This window comes from Hypanus sabinus, chromosome 9 (genome assembly GCF_030144855.1).
Source record: "Hypanus sabinus isolate sHypSab1 chromosome 9, sHypSab1.hap1, whole genome shotgun sequence".
Lineage (NCBI taxonomy): Eukaryota > Metazoa > Chordata > Chondrichthyes > Myliobatiformes > Dasyatidae > Hypanus > Hypanus sabinus.
The window spans coordinates 158,318,376-158,341,014 of record NC_082714.1 but is presented as its reverse complement, the minus strand read 5'-3'; the positions used below and the strand labels follow the sequence as shown (position 1 = coordinate 158,341,014).

At 42.2% G+C, this 22,639-nt stretch overlaps 1 protein-coding gene across 1 annotated transcript in view; it reads right to left on the bottom strand.

Moving 5' to 3' along the window:
- tbc1d20 (TBC1 domain family, member 20) overlaps positions 1-20,220 on the bottom strand; it is a 63,076-nt gene extending 42,856 nt beyond the window's left edge. The window contains exons 1-3 of the mRNA XM_059980938.1: positions 20,082-20,220; positions 15,352-15,537; positions 1,453-1,533 (exon numbers count right to left, since the gene is read on the bottom strand). Of these exons, the coding sequence (XP_059836921.1) occupies positions 1,453-1,533; positions 15,352-15,537; positions 20,082-20,133 (319 nt within the window). The 5' untranslated portion in view covers positions 20,134-20,220. The remainder of the gene's footprint in view (positions 1-1,452; positions 1,534-15,351; positions 15,538-20,081) is intronic.
- Between the last annotated feature and the right edge of the window lie 2,419 nt (positions 20,221-22,639).

Below are 22,639 nucleotides of genomic sequence, written 5' to 3'. Positions count from 1 at the left end.
TTACTCAAGCTTCTGCTTAATAGCTACACAAGAAAATTAACAGTGGGGCATTCAGTGATGGTAATTCCATTAGAAGTCAGAGAGTGATACCTGGATGTGTGACTATTTATTTGCCCAGGCCTGGATATTGGCCAGATCCTGCTGCATTTGATTGTACACTGCATCAGTAATTGAATATTTGTGCCTGGAGCTGAAAATTGTGGAATCATCAGCGAACACCACTATTTCTGACTTCATTACAATTGAAGAAAGGTTATCCATACCAATGCTGTTGTGGGCAAATGCATCTGCAGCAGGCAGACTGGCAAGGATGAGATGAAGTAGGGTTTTCCCTCTATACTACATTGGTTGTTGCATCTGCAACATAGCCTAGAACTCATTCAATTCAGCACATTAAAAATCCAAAGGGAAAGTTCTTATAACTTCTTCTGGCAGAAAGCATGAAAAGGGCTATGCCCTCTATTCTGAAGAAGTCAGCACCTTCATACAATTAAAAGAAATGATAAATGGGTTATACAAGGAAATCTGCAGATGCTAGAAATTCAAACAACACACATAAAATGCTGGTGGAACACAGCAGGCCAGGCAGCACCTACAAGGAGAAGCACTGTCAACGTTTCAGGCCAAGACCCTTCATCAGGACTAAGTGAAAGGAAAGATAGTAAGAGATTTGAAAGTACTGGAGGGGGGGGGGGGGGGGAATGCGAAATGATAGGAGAAGACCGGAGGGGGTGGGATGAAGCTAAGAGCTGGAAAGGTGATTGGCGAAAGTGATAAAGAGCTGGAGAAGGAAAAGGATCATGGGACAGAAGGCCTCGAGAGAAAGAAAAGGGGGTGGGTGTGGGAGTACAGAGCTGGAGAAGGGAAATGATCATGGGATGGGAGGCCCATGATCCTTTCCCTTCTCCAGCTCTGTATCACTTTCGCCAATCATCTTTCCACCCCTCCGGTCTTCTCCTATCATTTCGCATTTCCCCCTCCCCCCACTACTTTCAAATCTCTTACTATCTTTCCTTTCAGTTAGTCCTGACGAAGGGTCTCGGCCCGAAACGTCGACAGTGCTTCTCCTTATAGATGTTGCTTGGCCTGCTGTGTTCCACCAGCATTTTGTGTGTGTTGTTTGATAAACGGGTTAGTGAGGTTTATTAAGTTATGGGTACGTTATATTGGCACTGGAAGCATGGTGAAATTGTGGGCAGCCTCCAGCACACTCTTGGACTATGTTTGTATTCAACAACATTTCAATATACGCTTTGATGTACATGTGACCAATAAAGCTAATTTTGACCTTTAAGTGAAGAACTTGTGCAATCTTCAATCATTAGTTATGCTTGGTCTGTGAAAATTAAAATCTGTGCTTTATTATATGGCCAGAACCAAGGATCTTCATCAATGCATGTTCAGCAGTCTCCTTCTCCAGCAAAGCCTATATTTCACTTCAAGGTGACTTACCAGGTGGAAAGCGCCGTAATGATCGCTGCACATCCAGTCGCACCTGTTGATAGTCTTTGTTGTTCTCTCGGAGTTCTGGTCCTGTTGCAAAGTTCAAGTATTTATTAATGTTGTATAATTAACAGTCAGAGTTACAGTGCAATACTGCACAGATACAAGCCCTCTAAACCCAGCTGCTCCATGTACCTCTCCATGATACTATTGTACCAGCTTCAACCTCTTCCTCAGGCAGCTCATTCCATATACTCACCGCCCTCTACATGAAAATGTTGCTCCTTAGGTCCCCTTTAAATACTTCCCCTCTCATCCTACGTCTGTGCTTCCTTGGGGCAGCATTATAGAGTAGTGGTTAGCACAATCACTTTACAGCACCAGAAGTCACTGATTGGGTTTCGATTCCCAGTGTTGTTTGAAAGGAGTATGTACATTCTTCCCATGATTGTGTAGGTTTCCTCTGTGTGTTACATCTTTAATCTTCAGTTCTGATTTCCCCTACCCTGGTTAAAGGACTGTTACCATCCACCTTACGGTATTTTCTATGCCACATAGAAGTTCCAAACTACAGTTGCAATCTATACAGTACAAACATATACAAAATACAACATATTGAACACAAAACATTCACACCCCATTATTCAGACATCTTACATTTATTTTTATTCATTACTGACGCAAGTAATCCGACTTAAAAGTTAAAAAAAAATACTATCCAATAAAGTGCAAAACTAAGTTTGGAATTCTCATAATTCTCAGGTTTATCAGCTCAAAGACAAAGACACACCTGACACAAGTGCAAGACTGAGCGTAGAGAGTGCTGCAATGTTGGCGGGCTTTCCACTTGAATAAGATGCAAATCCAAGACTGTAATTCCCTCTCAAATAAATACCCATCACATTATTAATTACTGGAGCTTTCTTGTAAAATGACAGTATTAAAAAAATCTATTGATAATTCATGCATGATACTTTCAAATTTCCTACTACTGTTTTTATATACCATAACAAGTTTCAGAAATTGATCAACGGCAATAATTCATGCACATTCTGAGACTGTGAAAACCTCTCATTAATTCAATTCTTCTCCTCAACCACAGCAGATCAAAAGTAGGATTCAGAGATCTCGGACAAAATCGGCCAAAGGGTAAACAGCACCACACAAAAAAAATCCATAAAGAAAATCCATTACGGAAAAGTATAGGACTAATCGTGAAGTTAATATAATGGAGAAGGGCAGGATTGGTTCTTGGGTTCTAAACTGAGAAAGCACTATCAAGTATAGGCAGTTAGGATCAAATGTGGCACTTGAGAAGTATAAACAATACAAAAGAAAACTGGAGAGAAATTGGGAAGGCTAAAAGAAGATATGAGGTTGCTCTAGCAGACAAAGTAAAACAGAATCCCAATGGCTTCTCCAGTTTCCTCAAGAGCAAAAGGACAAAATTTGTCTTCCTATAGGTCAGTATGGGCATTCTGTGCAGGAAGCCAAAAGAGATGGGGGAAGTTTGCAAATTAGTGTTTATGTGGGAGATAGACATGAAAATAAAGAATAATGATAAAAGGATGGCTTTGGTGAAATATGGCGATATTTTACAGGTGGCAAAATATAATTCTGGATTACGATAACTACAATCTGCAGCCGGTAATTTCCCCTTAGGAGTTATGCTTTTGAACCATCTGAATGATCTGACATTTTTATGGTATCCTGAAGGATTCAATGAACTGGGCCCTCAAGGATGCAGGTACATCTGCGGTGCCATTGCTGGAGTGGACTTCAGGCCAGATGGAAGTTGTATTTGTTTTGCGGCTGCCTGTAAGATGAATCTCAAGGTTGCATATGGTATGTAAACACAAAGTATACTGCAGATGCTGTGGTAAAATCAAGACGTATGAACAAGCTGGATGAACTCAGCAGGTCGGGCAGCATCCACTGATCCCTGCAAGCATAAGTGCTACACCCATCCCTACACCTCCTCTCTTACCACCATTCAGGGCCTCAAACAGTCCCTCCAGGTAAGGCAATATTTCACTTGTGAGTCTGTTGGGGTAATCTATTGCATCTGGTGCTCCCAGTGTGGCCTCCTCTATATCGGCGAGACCTGACATAGATTGGGGGACCACTTCGTCGAGCACCTCCGCTCCATCCGCCACAACAGACAGGATCTCCCGGTTGCCACTCACTTTAACTCTGCTTCACATTCCCATTCGGATACATCCATACATGGCCTCCTCTGTTGCCATGATGAAGCCAAACTCGGGTTGGAGGAGCAACACCTCATATACCGTCTGGGTAGTCTCCAGTTCCTTGGTATGAACATCGAATTCTCCAACTTCCAGTAAACCCCTCCCTCTCCCTTCCCCCATCCCACTTTCACTCTGCCTCCTCTTCTAGCTGCCTATCACCTCTCTCATGATTCTGCCTTCTTCTACTACCCATAGTGTTTTCCCCTTACATTCCTTCTTCACCTCTCTGGCCTATCCCCTCCCCGACTCCTTGATCTTTCCTCCGGTTGGTTTTTCACCTGGCACCTTCCACCCTCCCCCCACCTCCTTTATAGGGCCCCTGCCCCCTCCTTCTTCAGTGCTGATGAAGGGTCTCGGCCCGAAATGTTGACTGCTCATTTCAACGGATGCTGCCCAACCTGTTGAGTTCATCCAGCTTGTTTGTACATCTGCATATGGTATGTACTGTTAACCTTGTATTCAGATTATGGAAGAGGATGTGCTTGAGGTCTTGAGGTGAATTAGGGAAGGTAACTCCCAAGAGCCTGACAAGGTATCTTCTTGGACCTAGAGGGAGGCTAGTACAGAATGTGCAGGGGCCTTGGCAGAGATACTTAAAACATCCTTAGCCATGGGTAAGTGCTTGAGGACTGGAGGATAGCTAATGTTGTTCCACTATTTAAGAAACACTCTAAAATTAAGCTGGGAAATTACAGGCCAGTAAGTCAGATATTAGAGACAGTATAAATAAATATATGAATAGACAGGGCCAGATTTGGGATAATAAAATGGCTTTCTGAGTGGCTTACCAAGAAGGCTAATGAAGGGAAGGTAGTGGACATAGTCTGCATGGAATTTGGCAAGACTTTTGACAAAGTCCCAGATAACAGGCTAGTCCAGAAGATTAAGTCACTTGACATTCAGGATGAACTTCTGGATTCAACACTGGCTGAGCAGAAGCCAGAGAATGGTCGTAGATCCTCTCTGATTGGGACCTTGTGACTAGTGAGGTAGTGCAGCGATCAGTGCTGGGTCCATTGTTATCATCTATACTAATGAATTAGATGATAATGTAGTAAAGTGGATCAGCAAATACACAGGTGACACCAAGATTGGGGGCACAGTGGAAAGTGATGAAGGTTATCAACATTTGGCAGTGATCTGCACCAGCTGTGAAAATGGGCTGAAAATTTTCAGATGGAATGCATTTATTTAAAGATATAGCATAGAACAGGTTCTTCTGACTCACTGAGCTGCGCTGCCCAGCAACTCACTGATTTAACCCTAACCTAATCACAGGCCAATTTACTACCACCAATTAACCTACTTTGGACTAAGGGAGAAAACCAGAGCACCGAGGAAACCCACGCATTCCCATGGGGAAGACGTAAATTCCTTACAGGGGATGTCAGGATCTGAACTTTAATGCCCTGAGCTGTAATAGCGCCACACTAACAGAACCGCTTCACTACCATGGCACCCACTTGTGAAATGTCATCCACTACATTAGTATTTGTGATGGTGTTCACACATCCTGCAGTTTGCAATAGTACCTCACCACCTTCTCCAACAGCTAGTTACCACCAAGACAACAAGAAATGGTCTGCAGAGACTATCGAGGCCTTGAAGGGCGGCTTTGAAGTTACTGACTGGAATGTGCTTTGTGAACCATATTGGGAGCACATTAACGGACTTACTGATTGCATCACTGGCTGTATCAACTTGTGTGTGGACACTGTAACACCATCAAGGACTGTTTGCTGCTTCCCAAACAGCAAAACATGGGCCACTACTGATCTGAAGACTCTTCTCAATCACAAAAAGAGAACCTTCAGATCAGGAGACAGAGGAAATGAAACATGTGCCGAGGGAGCTAAAGGAGAATATCAAGGTGCTAAAGAGGAATACAGAAGAAAGGGGAGAGGCATGAAGAACATGACTGGTTTCATTCAGCCCAGCTGTAGAGCCTTGGAATGTAGCTGTGAGAGGGTTAAAATAATTCTTCAATAGGGTTGACTATTGCCCTCCTGTTCATAACCCCCTCAGCAGACCAGTCCAGGTGCCAAGGCACCCAATGCTCCCTCAGCACCAACACCTCCCCCTCTCCCCCCCCAAATTCAACATGTGAATGCACAACACAGGCTACCACTGTCCACACCCCCTCCTTCCCCTGCATCTAGCATCCACACCTCCACATACCAACTGCTATTGTCCCAGTCTTCACCTCTCCCAGCCCCCATCTTCCACCAACTCCCAAGACATCATGGACTCACCTTCACTACAGAGCAGGTGAGAAAGGCTCTGGGGAAACTCAGACATGGCAAAGCATCGGGATCAGGTGGTGTGAACCACAAGATCCTGAAGGAGCGTGCTGAGATCAGCTGTGTGGAGTTCTCCAGAGCATTTTCAATCTGAGTCTCAGCCTGGAAAGGGTCCCGACTGTGTGGAAAACATCATGTGTGGTCCCAGTCCCCAAGAAGGGCAAACGAAAGACTTGAATGGCCCTAATCTCACACATCATGAAAGAGGCTGGTCCTGGCTCACCTCCGACCCCTGTTCAGATCAGCCCTCGATCCCCTGCACTTTGCCCATCAGGTGCACAGCTATCAAAGATGCTGTCATCTAGCTGCTAAGCAGAGCCTACTCCCATTTGGATAAGCAGGGCAGCACTGTGAGAATCATGTTTTTTTTAATTCTCAAGTGTCTTCAACACCATACAGCCCTGATTGCTGGGGGTAAAGCTCTGTTCAATGCAGGTTGACACTTCCACTGTATCTTGGGTAATGGACTAGCTGACTGGCAGACACACAGTATGTGTGGCTTCAGAGCTGTGTGTCAGACATGGCTATAAGCAGCACTGGGGCCCCACAAGAGTCTGTATTGGCTCCATTCCCGTTTACCCTGTATACCTCAGATTTTAGATACAACACTGAGTCATGTTATTTGAGTGTAGTTGGGTATATAAAGGGAAGACAGGAGGATGAATATAGGGCCCCGTTGGAGGACTTTGTCAAATGGTGCAAGCTGAATCATCTGCAGCTCAACATCAGTAAGACAAAGGAGCTGGTGATGGTCTTTAGGAAGGCCAAGTCTGCATTGCTCCCTATTACTATGGATAGTGAGGACCTACAAGTACCTGATTGACAGACTTGAGTGGAGCACCTACACAGAGGCTGTGTACAAGTGCCAGAGTCACCTCTTCTATGTAGTGGTGTGCTGGAGCAATGGCATCAACACAGGTGGTGCCAACAGGCTCAATAAACTGATTAGAAAGGCTGGCTCTGTTATAGAAGTAAAACTGGACATACTGGAGGCTGTGGTAGAATAAAGGACCCTCCAGAAAATCCTGACATTTCAGGACAATGTTCCTCAGCCTCTGCATGCCTCCTTGGCTGTACAGAGGAGCAGTTTTAGTAATAGACTAAGACAACTGTGCTGCTCCAAAGAGTGCTATATGAGATCATTCTTACCCTCAGCCATTAAACTCTGTAATGAGTCAGCCTATAGCTGGGGAAGTGATGATCCCCTCTTGTTAGACTGTCATTAACTTCTGTTTAAGCTCCGTTTACCACATCCCACTATTGCAGACATCTTGTGCAATACTACCAACACTTCTAGTAGGCGTGAATGTGCACCCATTACTGTATGATATTATGGTAATTCTTGCACTACCATCTTATCAGTACGAACTTGTATATCTTTGACCTGTAAATATTGTGCATCTTATTTAGGTAACTTTTTTTTCTTTCTTACTTTTCTTCTAATATTTGTGCACTTGTAGTACTACTATGACACTATAATTTCCTTTGAGATCAATAAAGTAAATTATCTATCTAATGCAGAAGTGTGAGGTGTTGCACTTTGGGAGGACAAAACAGGGTAAGACTTACGTAGTGAACTGTGGGGTACGAAGGTGTGCGGTAAAACAAAGGAAGCTGGGAATTCAGATCCATAATTCCTCGATAATGGCATCACAGGTAGATAGAGTTAAAAAGAAAGCTTTTTAACATTGGCATTCATAAATTACGGCACTGAGGATAGGAGTTGGGATGTTAAGTTGAAGCTGTCTAAGATGTTGGTGAGGCCAAATTTAGAGTACTGTTTGTATTTCTGATCAGCTACCTAAAGGTATCAATAAAACTGAACTAAGACAATTTATATGTTGTCAGGACTTGAGAATCTGAACTACAGGGACAAGATGAATAAATTAGCACTTTATTCCCTGGAGCACAGGAGAAAGAAGGGAGATATTATGAGGGGTATAGATGGGTGAATGCATGCAGGCTTCCCCCCCGCACCCAAAGTTTGAATGAGAGTACAACTAGAGATCATATGCCAAGGGTAAAAGGAGAAATATTTATTGGGAATTTGAGGAGGATCTTCTTCACTCGGAGGTGGTACAAATGTGGAACAATCTGCTAACAGAAGTATTAGGTCCAGGTTCAGTTGTAACATTTGAGAAGTTAAATAAATACATGGATGGAGGCATATGGAGGACTTTGCTCTGGGTGCAGGTAGATGAGACTAGACAGAAAACCAGCTAGCATGGACTGGATTTGTCAAAGGGCCTATGTCTGTGCTGTTGTGCTGTATGACTTGTTCAGGGAGTTTGCGAAGAAATGACAGAATAAAGTATTACAGCTGAAGTGATATCTGATTCTTCACTGAGAAAACGTACCATGCAGCTCAGAAAAAAGATGTAAAATTCAAAGCAGAGTCAGATACTATGCATTAATTGTACATTTGCAGAGAACGACTAACACCACAGGAGTGTGGCTAATTCACTGGACTAATAACTATGTTCCTCTGTCAACATCTCTCACCCTGATAGCAAGCAGATATTAATAACTTTTAAACATAGCAAAATGGCCTATTGTGCCAAAAATCAACATCGAGCCACATCCAGAGATACAAGGATAGAGGACAGAGAGGTGGTGAAAAATGTTTAGTTTATTTATTTAGAGATAAAGAATAAGGCCTTCTGGCCCTTTGAGCCATGCTGCCCAGCAACCCCCCCCCAAAAAAAATGTAACCCCAGCCTAATCACGGAGCACTTTATAAGGACCAATTAACCTACGTACCGAGTCCCCTCCTTTACTCCCTGCATACTCATGATTGTATCACCATCCACAGCCATGACACTACACTGATTGGCCTTATCTCAAACAATAATAAGGTGTCCTATAGGGGAAGAAGTCATCTCTCTGACACTGGTGTCAAGAAAACAACCTCTCCCTTAATGTCACAAAAACAAAGGAGCTGGTTGTGGATTACGGGAGGAATGGAGACAGGCTAACCCCTAGTGACATCAATAGATCTGGGGTTGAGAGGGTAAACAGCTTTAAATTCTTTGGCATCCACATCACCAAGGACCTCACATGGTCTGTACACACCAGTGTGTGGTGAAAAAGGCACCTCAGACTGTTGAGGAAGTTTGGTATGGGCCCCCAAATCCCAAGAACTTTCTACAGGGGCACAATTGAGAGCATCCTGACTGGCTGCATCACTGCCTGGTATGGGAACTATACCTCTCTTAATAGCAGGACTCTGCAGAGAGTGGTGCGGACAGCCCAGAGCATCTGCAGTTGTGAACTTCCCATGATTCAGGACGTTTACTTGATCAGGTGTGTAAAAAGGGCCTGTAGGATCATCAGGGACCCAAGTCACCCCAACCACAGTCTATTCCAGCTGCTACCATCTGGAAAGCAGTACCACAGCATAAAAGACAGGACCAACAGGCCTCCGGGACAGCTTCTTCCACCAGGCCATCAGACTGATGAACTCACGCTGACTTGAGTGTACACTATATTACACTGACTGTTCTATTTACTATAAATTAATATAAATTACTATGATTGCATATTTAGATGGAGATATAACAAAGATTTTTACTCCTCATGTCTGTGAAGGAGGTAAGAAACAAAGTTATTTCAATTCAGTTATTAATTAGTACATCTTTGGACTGCGGGAGGAAACCAAAGCACCCTGAGAAAAAATATGCATTCTACAGGGAGAACGTACAAACTCTTTACACGGGACACCAGGATTGAACTCGTAACTCCAATGCCCTGAGCTGTAATAGCATTGCACTAGCTGATATGCTACTTTGGTGCTCTCCTTTTCCTTCAAAGTAGGACAAAAAGGGCAATATTGCTTAAGGAAGGAATTCCAAAGATTAAGGCCGAGATATCCAAGGCTGGGCTGCCAGTGGTGAGAAGGAAGGAAAATGGACAGGCAAAAAGGACCAGAAAAGGAGAACGGTAAAGGTTCATGAGGCTAAAGGAGGTTTATAGGAAATACAGAAAAATATTAAAAGCATATACAAGAATTTTACAAAGAAGCTCATGCTGAATCAAGGCCTAAGATCACCAAGGGATTTTGGGGTAATAGATGAACAGGATATTCTGACCTTGGATATGGGATACATAACTTTGGACAAGAACTTACGGAGGATGGAAAATAGAAATCAGATCAGAATCACCTCAGCTTAAGCTCTCCCTTAGCACTGCTCCAGCCTTGATCTGGCACGTTCTCAGGAGGTGCTAGTGACTGGGGTCTGCCAATGCCCAGCTTTTCCCATGTTAGCATGGATACATGGAAAAAAACAGATCCCTTTCATTTGGTTACAGGGAAATGTCATAATAATTGCTGCTAGGACCACAGATATTTACTATCTATGCCAATGTGTTAGATGAAAATCTCTGGGCTTCATCATCTTGTGGACTTATGAGTTCCTGAGATCCTGAGAGTGGAGCTTAGCTCCTGGTAAGGTCACCCATGGAGGTATGGTCAAGTGAGAGGTTTCAGACAAAGAGCGATGGAACCAACACCTCAACAGTGGAGCTGGCAGAAGATGATGATACACCACAATCACAGTGAAGCCAGAGGAAGTTTGCAGCAGTAAAGGGTCCCCAGTCGTCTTGCAATCCTTATCACTAGAGCTGACACCGATCTGTCAAGGAATGTGTGGTGACTGCCCATGCATTAGACTCCCTACGTTAAACAAGGTCTCTCACAAGCGTTCTCCATTAAGGAAATCCACCTTAAAGATAACCTCTTAGGGTAACATCATGCTTGACTTGAGTGACCGCACTACTAGATGGAGTGCCAAGCCTAACAAATGCAAATTTGCTGCAGTACGTAGTTAAGTAGGAAAGCAAGCTACAAGGACACAATCTATCTGCATTGAGAAGAAAGAAAGGGAGGGTGAGAAGATAGTAAATATAGTACAATAATGGAGGTTACTTATTTTGGAAGGAAAAACAAAGATAAGTTTTCAATAGTCTATTAAATGTTGGAGTACCAAAGGATTTGGCTGCAGAAGATCCACAAAGTTTGCAAGGAGAGCAAGCAATTATGCAGGCAAATGATATTAAAATAGACTTCATGGTATGGCTACTGGTGGTTGAAGAGCAAGACAAAAATCTTGCTACAAAAATCTGTAAGAGGTTACATTTGTAGTTGGTCATATTTGACAAAGGTGAGAAGAAATGCCTTCAGTCAGTGACACCGTTTCCTCTAAGCTACATGGCTGTGTGGCCACACAGTAACTGAAATAGTCCTACACACATAGCCTTTGTTCCAGCTGCGTGGCAATTTTCTTTTATATAGTGTTAATATTATTTTGAAATTATATTCATATAATTTTGAAATATATCTTAATATAATTGTGAAATACCCTGTAATTAATGTTAATTAATATAATCCATAAATGTTCAAAATAAACATACCATAACCTTTACGTTGAAATATTTTAGAGCTTAAAGAACTTACATTGTCTGTGTTTCAACTTACAACTCTTATAAATTGTAACAATAAACACAGAATGGAAGTTAGTAGTTCATTAGAAACTGCTGGCACGCTGAACACTAATGCCATCTAATCAAAATATTTTACTTTTGCCATTTTACCCAGTTGTTTTTACTACCTGACATTATTTATTTGTGTTGTGAGTTGTGGTTTGTGTTTGTTTGACATGCATAATACAAAAAAAATTTAAAGTACTGCACAGTTTTCAGGCCGTGTAAAAACTTCCTGCTGAGAGCATTGGCTGGTCCATGTAGCTGTAAAAAAAAATTAAGAGGGAACGTTGGTCAGAGGGTTAGGAATCCTCTACCCCAAGTAGTCTCTACCCCAAATACTGTAAGCTCAGTGGCTAAACATATTCTAGGTGAAAATAAAGCCAGGAGATCTGAGTGTTAATGGGATCAGGAAGAAAAATTAAGTTTATATCTTGTATCAGCCATGATTTTAAGACTATAAGAAAAAAAAAGAGCAGAGCTACAGTGCCTATAAAAAGTATCTTGGAAGATTTCAAGTTTTATTATTTTATAATATCGAATTACAAATATAAAACACAAAATAATTGATTGCATAAGTATTCAACCCCTCTTCTTAATATAACACACCAAATCATTACTGGTGCAACCAAATGGTTTTAGAAGTCACATAATCAGTTAAATGGTGTTCTGCTTTTGGAGACCCACGTGCAGTCAAGGTATTTCAATTGACTGTGGTAAAAATCTGGAAGGTCCAGCTGCTGGTGAGTCAGTATCCTGGCAAAAACTACACCATGAAGACAAAAGAACATTCCAAGCAAAGCCACAAAAGCTTATTGAAAAACACATCAGGAGATGGATACAAGAAAATTTCCAAGTCACTGAATATCCCTTGGAGTACAGTTAAGTCAATCATCAAGAAATGGAAAGAATATGGCACAGTTGTAAATATGCCTAGATCAGGGCATCCTCAAAAACTGAGAGACCTTGCAAGAAGGGAATTAATGAGGGAGGCCACTAAGAGACCCATGACAACTCTGGAGGAGTTACAAGCTTCTGTGGCTGAGATAGGAGAGACTGTGCATTCAACTGTTGCCCGGGTGCTTCACCAGTCGAAGTTTTATGGGAGAGTGGCAAAGAAAAAGCCACTGTTGAAAAAAAACCTCACTTGGAATCATGGCTAGAGTTTGTCAGAGGGCATGTGGAAACTCTGAAGTCAGCTGGAAAGTGGTTCTATGGTCTGTTGAAACCAAAATTGAGCTTTTTGGCCATCAGGCTAAACACTATATTTGACATAAGCCAAATACCACACATCATCAAAAAACACACTATCCCTACCGTGAAGCATGGTTATGGCTGCATCATGCTGTGGGGATGTTTCACTGCAGCAGGCCCTGGAAGGCTTGTGAAGGTAGAGGGTAAAATGAATGCAGCAAAATACAGGGAAATCCTGGAGGAAAACCTGATGCAGTCTGCAAGAGAACTGTGACTTGGGAGAAGATTTGTTTCCACCAAGACAATGACCCCCAAGGTCAAAGTCAAAGCTTAAAAACAAAGTTAATGTCCTGGAGTGGCCAAATCAGAGTCCAGACCTCAATCCAAATGAGAATTTCTGGTTGGACTTGAAAAGGGGTGTTTACTCACAATCCCCATGCAATCCAATAGAACTTGAGCAGTTTTGTAAAGAAGAATGAGGAAAAATTGCAGTGCCCAGATGTGCAAAGCAGATAGACAGCTATCCACACAGACTCAAGGCTGTAATTGATGCCAAAAGTTCATCTAAATACCGACTTCAAGGGGGTGAATACTTATGATATCAATTGTTATAAAATAGAACATAAAAACTTGCAAGGGGGTTAATTAATTTTTATAGGCACTGTAGGCCATTTGTTCTAATGAGTCTGCTTCACCATTCGATCGTGGTTGATTTATTATCCCTCTCAACCCCATTTGTCTTGCCTTCTCCCATAACTTTTCATATCCTTATGAATCAAAAACCTATCGACCTTAGTTTTAAATATATCAAATGACTACCTACCCACAGCCATCCATGGCAATGAATTCAACAGATTTACCACCCTCTGGCTAAATAAATTATTCCTCATTTCTGTTCTAAAGGAATGTTCTTGTATGCTCTGGTCTTTGACTCCCCCACTACTGGAAATATCCTCTTCACATACAGTTCATCTCGGCCTTTCAACATTTGATAGAGTTCAATGAGATTGTCTCCTCATTGTTCTAAGCTCCAGTGAGTACAGACCTAGAGCCATCAAAACCTCCTCAAACATTAACCTTTTCATTCCTGGGGTGACTCTCATTGGAGAGGTTCCTTTGGACCCTCTCCAATGGCAGCACATCTTTTCTTAGATACAAGGCTCAAAATACTCCAAGTGAGGTCTGACCAATGCCTTATTATACCTCAGTATTACATCCTTGCTATTATGGATATTACATGGATATTGCATCTTAGTCGTCTACGTGATACGCAAGCCAGGGCACTACTATATGGAGAGCAAGCTGTTGCCCATGCAGCAAGCCCCTTCTCCACACAGCTGATGAATCCAAAATACAACAGAGATCGATACAGCAGTGTCGCTGAAGTTGCCAATCAGCATTGAACTCAATGTTTGATTGTCTTTGGGACTCCAGCTGCAGGTTTTTCTTTATGCCTGAAATCTCCCTTATGAGTGGCTATAGACATGTCAGAAGTTTGAGATTGAGTTTTCCTTCTCCTAGCTGAGCTGCCAACCATGGCAGACGAGCCCCATTTGCCCAATGTGACTGGTTTTTAAGGCGCTGATAGCCCATTTTTGACACTTCTCTGGTCCATAAAAATGGTCTCGACAGGCTTAGTAGCCAAGTCACATGTGAAGGCTAGGAGCTGGACTTGGTTGTCTGAGGCTATTTGAGATGCACACCATTGGGAGCTTTTAATAGGTAGTAGCAGTTTTTTCCTGGCTATGACAACCTTCATAAACCAATTATATTCTAGTCCTCTCCAGAATGAATGCATTTGCTTTCCTTATGTTGGAATAAGCTCAAGAGACCCAAATTTACTCCTGCTCCTCTTCTGAAACTCTGTAAGATGATATTAATAGTGATTTTATTAAGAACTATGGACTACTCTTGCCAATCTCCTACGCTGAAACTTTATAAAGCACTGAGGCCTCATTTGGAGTATCGTGAGTAGTTTGGGCCCCTTATGTTAGAAAGGATTGGCAAGGTTGGCAATTTCTAGGGCTTTGACCCAGAGACGATGAAGGAATGTGAGATATTAAAATGCTGTGCAATTTGGAGGCAACACCCTGTTTGTGTTGAGGTGCTGTTGTTGATCTTGGGCTTCCAGCTGGTGACAGCTTGCACTTGCAAGGTGCTCTCTAAAGAGTCGATGAGTTACTGGAGAGGGTTCAAGGAAGGCTGACGAAAATGATTCCAGTATTGAATGGCCTGTCATATGAAAACTGTGATGGCTCTGGGCCTGTATTCAATAGAATTCAGAAGCATCAGGGGTGATGCCATCGAAACTTACCGAATGGTGAAAGGCCTTAAGAGTGTGGATGTGGAGAGGATGTTTCCTGTGGTGGGAGAGTTTAAGGCCCGAGGACACAGCCTCATAACAAAGGGGTGTCCTTTTACCACAGAGATGAGGAGGAATTCCTTTAGCCAGAGAGTGGAATTCTTTCCCACAGATGGCTGTGGAGGCCAAGTCTTATGTATATTTGAGGCAGAGGTTGATAGATTCTAGATTAGTCAGGGCATGAAGGGATACAGGGAGAAGGCAGGAGACTACAGCTGATAGGAAAATTGGATCAGACATGATAAAATGGCCTAATTCTGCTTCCATATCTTATGGTCTTATGTTACGCAAATATTTCAACTACGCATCTCAGTAGAGGAGTTACCTGGTTTCGGGCGTAGATCACACGTGCTTACGTTAAGGAGTTTTGGCCACACTTTGCAGCGGATTTCATCTGTCAGGAGACCACCTTCACTGATTGCCATTCTCCGCAGTGCAGCCACATCCACTGGAGTGCTGTTCAAGGCCTGCAAGATTTCTGCTGCCTTTTTCTTTTTCTTTGATTCATTGTCTGATGGGAAATACAAATTAAAAATTCAACATTAACTGTTCATAGAGGAGGGTTAGGGAATTCTTGTGGGTGTGTACATAGGTAGTTAGTTAGTGGACTTGTGCTTTTGAGTTGAGACAATAAAGGTTACTTGTCAGTAAATACAGATTCTCCCTGTGCCTCTCGGAGGGGCGATTCTTATAACAACATTAATAAGTAATTTGGGAAATGAGTGTAAGATTGAACAAACTGGCATACAGAATACATAAACCAGCAAATAATTCATTATCACAGAGGATTTTGATGATTCCACAATAATTACATTCAAATGAAATACAAATCTGTTTCGGCAAAAATAAAAAATCTGTACAATTCATTTTTCTCCTGATCTTCAACACACAACTTTCAACTAGGTTTTATTGATACACAACCAAAAAGTCAAAACCCAAAAGATGAGAGTAATTTCAAGTATTTGTTACAGCCAATAGATATCAACCATATGCTCTTATGTGTCATTCTGAAACAAACAACATTGTGGATGGAATTCTAGACCCCCAATTTGGCAACCTTCTGCATTTACAAACTGGCAAACAAATAAAAATATATATTTTGTCGCAATGTAAATAGCAGATATAAGACCATAAGACACGGAGCAGAACTGGCCATTTGGCCATTGAAACTGCTCCACCATTCCATCATGGCTGGTTGGCTCATTTATTTATTGAGATATAGCGCAGAATAGGTCCTTCTGGCCCTTTAAGTTGTACAACCCAGCAACCCTGATTTAACCCTAGCCTAATCACTGAACAATTTTCAAAGACCAATTAACCTACAAACCAGGACATCTTTGGACTTTGTGAGGAAACTGGAGCACCCAGAAGAAACCCAAGCAGTCACGGGAAAACATACAATTGACTTGCAGATTTATTATCCCTCTCAGTCCCATTTTTCTGCCTTCTCCCTACAACAAGTGACATCCCTACTAATCAAGAACCTATCTACCTCCACTTTAAATACAGTGAATTCTGGTTAATTAAGCCATTGGTTGATTGGACCAGCTGCTTATTTGGGACAACTCTTAAAGAACAAAAACTAATCAAGAATATTGCTGGGATTTCTTTTGTTTATTTGGGACACTATGCTGCTTAATTGGAGCCAAAGAGGTTTTAGCCAGTGTCAGTCACATGCAATTGTGTGGCCTTTTAGACGCTACACCAAGCTTAGAGAAGACAAATTTTAAATAGCATCAGTTGTTTATGTTCAAAAAGCAGTGATTATTATCACCGACAGTTGGCGAGATTTGCACACTGCAGTTTCAAGCATTCAGGCTCGGAGATGTCAGTAACAGCCGAGAATGAATATGAAACATTTCACTACTTCGACAAGTTAAAAGTTATGAAGAATTTGAAGGTATCAACAATCATCTTGAATGTTACAATGAAACTGAAGATTGAGGATGCAATCGTTGACAGTTCATTATCTACACTAGGTGTCTGCACTGGCTTTGTTCATTGTGTACACTGAATTCCTTTGTCTCTAACTATTAAGAACTAATACATAGTTTTATAGTACTATAGTAGTATTGATGGTGTTATAATTTGTTCTGTATTGTATTTAAATACAAAGTTTATTACTCAGTTTGTCGTTATTATACTTACAACTATTTCCATGAAATTTCAGCTAATTGTGCTAAAATGTACGGTGTCCCAATTAATGGGAATCCACTCTATACCCAATTACTTGGCCTCCACAGCTGTCTGTGGCAAAGAATTCCAGAGATTTAGCACCTTCTGGCTAAAGAAATTCCCCTCCACATCCACTCTTTCAATATTCAATAGGTTTCAATGAAATCCCCCCACCATTCCTTTAAACTCCACCAACATGGCGAAAGTATTTAAATATGTTTAATTTAAAATAGAAATAGAGTATGACATGTGCATCAAACAGTAAATGCTTCTGTGAATTTTCAAGTATGTTAAAATAGTTGGCCTCCAAGAGGTCTACAATCTTGTTGTACGGTTTGGACGATCTGGGGAGTTATGATGGCTGGGCTTTGTGCTTTGGTCCTCCAGGTTTGGGGTTCAACTCAAGGCCAACAACCCTGACTGGTAACAATTTTGTTTTTCAATTGTTGCAATGAAGATTCCTTCTATGTGACCAAAGAGAGGCAGAGATGGAGGATGTTCACTGCTGGCCTAAACGCCAGCAGCACAACAGGAAATTAATAATAATGAAATGGTTGAGATAAATCTGCTACATTAATAAAGCTGGTTTATCAGTCTTAAATTCATTAAGAAATATTTTAATTGCAACTTTAATATTTGAAACAGAGCTCTAAAGCATTGATCAACTGAGCAATTCCCCAGACTGAAAGTTTTAAATGCTAGGTACAGTGCTGGTGGGAAGCTAATGGCAACTTAATTCCAAGCCATCTGGCTACCCACACACATCATCTAGGTTGAGCTACAGCAGTATAATTTCACAAACTAGATTTAACTTGAGACAGCAAGCAACAAAGAGTAAACCAGAAAATAAGCCAGCAAGTTGTGCTTTATATAATCTTGTACAAATACTCTTGTACTTAGTGTCACTTTATGCTCATACATGCAGTTCAAGTTTATTGTCATTCAACTACACATGTACGCCGCCAAACAAAATAACATTTCTCCGGACCAAGGTGCACAGCACAATACATACAACTCACATACTTATCACAGAGTAATATTACAACAAATAAATGAACAAATAATAAGGTTCACAAGCTAAAAAGTTAACAGTATAATGCAACTAGTGCTTCATGCTTGATGAGATGTGGGTGGTGTCAGGAAGTTCAGTAGCCTGGGAAAAGCTGTTCCATTCCTAACAGACCTTATCTTAATGCTACAGTAGCTCCTGCCTAATGGTAGGTGGTCAATGAGATTCTAGCATGGATGGTTGGGATCATTGACAATGCTAAAGATCCTGCACACTAAGTGCTCCTAATAAATATCTCCAATGGGTGGAAGGGAGTCCCCAGCAGTCCTTGCAATCTTCTATACGGCATAGTGGCCGGATGCCTTGCAATTCCTGTACCAGATGTTGATGCAGCTGGTCAGGACACTCTGTAAAAATTGAGGGTGGGGGAAAGGGAACCTCACTCGCCTCAATGTCCTCAGGAAGTGGAGACACTTAAAAGTGGATATAAGCTAATCTTGTGTATTTATATTTATTGTGTTCTTTATACTTAACAGGCCTTTTTATGCTGCACCAGATCTGGAGTAACAATCATTTTGTTCTTCTTTACATGTGTGTACTAATGAATGACAATAAACAATCTTTAGTTCTAGAGTCTAAAAGGGATTTGATACAATCTAGTCACCAAGTAGAACTAAGTTATATAAATAGACAGAAATTTAAAAACAAAGCAACAGAACAGACACGCTAGTTCACAATGTTGCTTGAAGCATTTGGACTTGAGGAATCAAACAAATTAAAAAAAATAAACTCAAATTCAGAAAGGAATTCCCCTGGGGAATCTAATTCCTCTGTATTGATCACTACTGTGTCATTAGCCCTTTCAAACCCTTGCTTACCAATTAACTTCAGCCGATATTTCATTCATCTCTTCTACATCATCCCTACTCCATGCAAGTAAACTTAAGAGATTTTTACCGATCTAAAAATATATGTTATGATTCTCCGAGATACTTCAAACTCACGCGTTAATGAACTTGAAGTAGGCTTGCGAACATAAAAAGAACCTTCTTTTCTTTCGAAGCGTACTTCAGTGATAATGTTCAGACAAAACAAGCCAACAGAATCCGAAGGGGAAAAAATAAACGATGAACACACTGGCTGCGTGATGCTGAGTCACTTAAAGCAGGAATCTCCCGTCTTGTACATTCGCCAATCCCTGCAAGAATTCTTACTCCTGCTTAGTAATCCCAGGTCGCAAAATATAACTGTTATGAATGGTAGAGTCATACGACCAATAATCATTCTTATGCTGGCATGTTACAAATGTGCAGATGACTATTTTGGAGAGATGCCTTGGGACTGAGGAAAGAGAGAGGAACTATGAAGAGGGGTGGTAGTAGATAGTTTACAAAACAATCACCCCTTCTGCGTAACAAAACCAAGATTAACAATCATACAGCTGTACAAATCATACAATCATTACATGCAGAGTGCACAGACAAAAGTTTTGAAACAATTCTCGACAATCGGTCAGTTGTTTCGCTGCAAACAGCAGTCCCGTCGTTCCATACAACCTAACCCCGATTGCCAACTAGTCCCGCCCTTTCCCCCATGAAGCCGATGGCCACCATTGGCCTGCTTTCCAAAGCGCCCTCTGTTATTGGTGCAGCGCCGCCGTCCATCACGGCGGGGGGCGGGGGGCGGAGGGGGGGTCTGATCAAGCTCGGGTGACACGGCAAGAGAGGACCAACTCCCCTCCTCTTAAAAAAAATCACGGAACGTCGAAAGTCGAGTTCAAAGAGCGACAGAACCGCGAGTATAATTTTACTTGATGTCTCACGCTATTAGTAAAGTGAGCTGCCAATTCCCGTCATTTTAAAATTCCGTACCGAGTTTTCCGATGCCGTTTATCGAGGTGCTCCGAGATTTCTTCAGATACATTGGCGCAGCTGATCGCGGGGCATCTTAAAAGGCGGCCGGGAGCAGTTTGCGGCTCAAAGGGGAGGAATCCGCATCATTACCGGCGCTCAGGTGAATTTCGGTTAGGTTGGGATTTCGGTTTGAAAAAAACAGTCGGCCGGCGCGCGTGCGCACGCACGTACGTTCCGCGGCTTTTGCGTCACCCCGCCATGGCAACCGGAACGTCACCGGAGGAGGTGGGGGCGGGCCCCAGGCGTCATCGTGCTGGTCAACAAAGCGACGTCTGTTTATGGGGGGGGAGGGGGGTGCACCCGTATCAAGCCACGCCCCAGTCACTGGATAAGGCTAATCCCATTTCCCTGCATATGACCTGTAAACGCTTCTCATCCGCATCCAATGTGCCTGCTTCAACCACAAACGGAATTGAAAAATGAACTAGTTTATTTATTGAGGGACAGCTCTTTGAACCACCGCACAGCATTCCCCCAATTTATTCCTAGCCCAGGCACAGGTCAATTTACAATGACCAATTAACTATCTAGAGGAAACCCACGCAGCCATGGGGAGAACTTGCAGGCAGCAGCGTGAATTGAACCCTGGTCACCTGTGTTAGAAAGCATTGCGCTCAATATGACTCTACTACACTCTCCCCAAGGGTGTGTCACATGTAGCAAGATACAGTGGGAAAACGTCTTGCATGGTGTTCATACAGATGAACTCGTTATGCAGGGTATTGAGATAGAACGAGCTAAAACAATAAATAAAGTGTGACATTGCAGAGGAAGTGCAGTGCACTTAGACAATAAAGGCCAAGGTCATAGCAATAGAGTCAAGAGTCTATCTTATAGTACTAGGGAACCACTCAATAGTCCTGTAACAGTGGGATGGAAGCTGTTCTTGAGTCTGGTGGTCTGTAGTTTCAGGCTTTATTATCTACTGCCTGATGGGAAAGGGTAGAAAAGAGAATGTTCCAGGTGAGTGGAGGCTTTGATTATGATGGTTGCTTTACAGAGGTAGCAAGACGTTTAGACAGTCCAAAGAGAGAAGGCTTGTTTCTGTGATGTGCTGCGCTGTGTCCACAACTCAACAGTTTCTTGCATTCACAGGCAGAGCAGTGATGCATACAGATCAGTTAGGATGTTTATTCTGATGCGCGTATAAAGATTTCTTTAGCCTCCTGGAGAAATACTGATTTCCATATGCTTTCTTGGATGTGGTATCTATGTGGTTAGACTAGGGCAGCCTGTCGGACATATTCACACCTAGGAAAATACACCCCCACCCTTTCTTCCCCCATTCCCACCTTCTTGAAGTCCATGATCTGCTATTTTGCTGATTTGAGGGAAAGATTGTTGTCATAGCACCATGTCACTAAGCTTTGTCTCCTTCCTGTACACCAACTCATTGTTAGTTCAAATATAGCCCACTATAGTGGCATAATCTGCAAACATGTAGATGAGGCTAGAGCAGAGTCTGGCCACAAGGTCATGACTGTACAGAGTAGAAAAGGAGGTAGCACACACAACCTTATGGAGTACCAGTGTTGAGAATAATCATGGTGAGGATGTTGCTGTCTGTCCTTAATGAGTGTAGTGTGTTGGTCAGGAAGTCCTATCCATCTATATTCTTCTCAATTGTATCTAATATACCTGCTGCAACCACCTTCTCTGGCAGCTGGTTCTATATATTTACCACCCTTCTGTGCCAAAAAAGTTGTCCCATTCTTCTTATTCAACCTTTCACCTCTGACTGTCAAACTATTTTATTTTATAGAACTATATAACTATTCAAGACATACTTTTAAGGTGATTGGAGTAAAGTGTAGAAGATGTGAGTGGCAAGTATTTTTTTAAAGAATGGTGGAGAATGTTTTACAATAGGGCTGAAATCTGGACTCTGACTTGGCCACTCTAGGACTTTAACTTTGCTGTTTTTAAGCTATTCCTGTGTAGCTTCAGCTTTATGCTTGGGGCCATTGTCTTGCTGAAAAACAAATTTTCTTCAAGTTGCACCTCTCTTGCAGACTTCATCGGGTTTCCCTGTATTTTGCTGCATTCATTTTACCCTCTACCTTCACAAGCCTTCTATGGCCTGCTGCAGTGAAGCATCCCCACAGCATGATGCAGCTACCACCGTGCTTCACAGTAGGGATGGTGTGTTTTCGATGATGTGCAGTGTTTGGCTTATGCCAAACACCATTTAATCCAATGGCCAAAAAGGTTAATTTTGGTTTCATCAGACCACAGAACCATCTTCCAGTTGACTACAGAGTCTCCCATATGCCTTCACTTTGCCATTCTTCCTTAAAGCTGCAACCAGCGAAGCATCCAGATAACAGTTGTATGTGCAGTCTCCAATTTCGGCCACTGAAGCTTGTAAGTCCTCCAGAGTTGTCATAGGTTTTTTGGTGGCCTCCCTCACTCATCCCTTTCTTGCATGGCCACTCAGTTTTTGAGGCTCTGGGCAGATGTACATCTACGCCATATACTTTCCATTTCTTAATGATTGCCTTTACTGTACTCCAAGA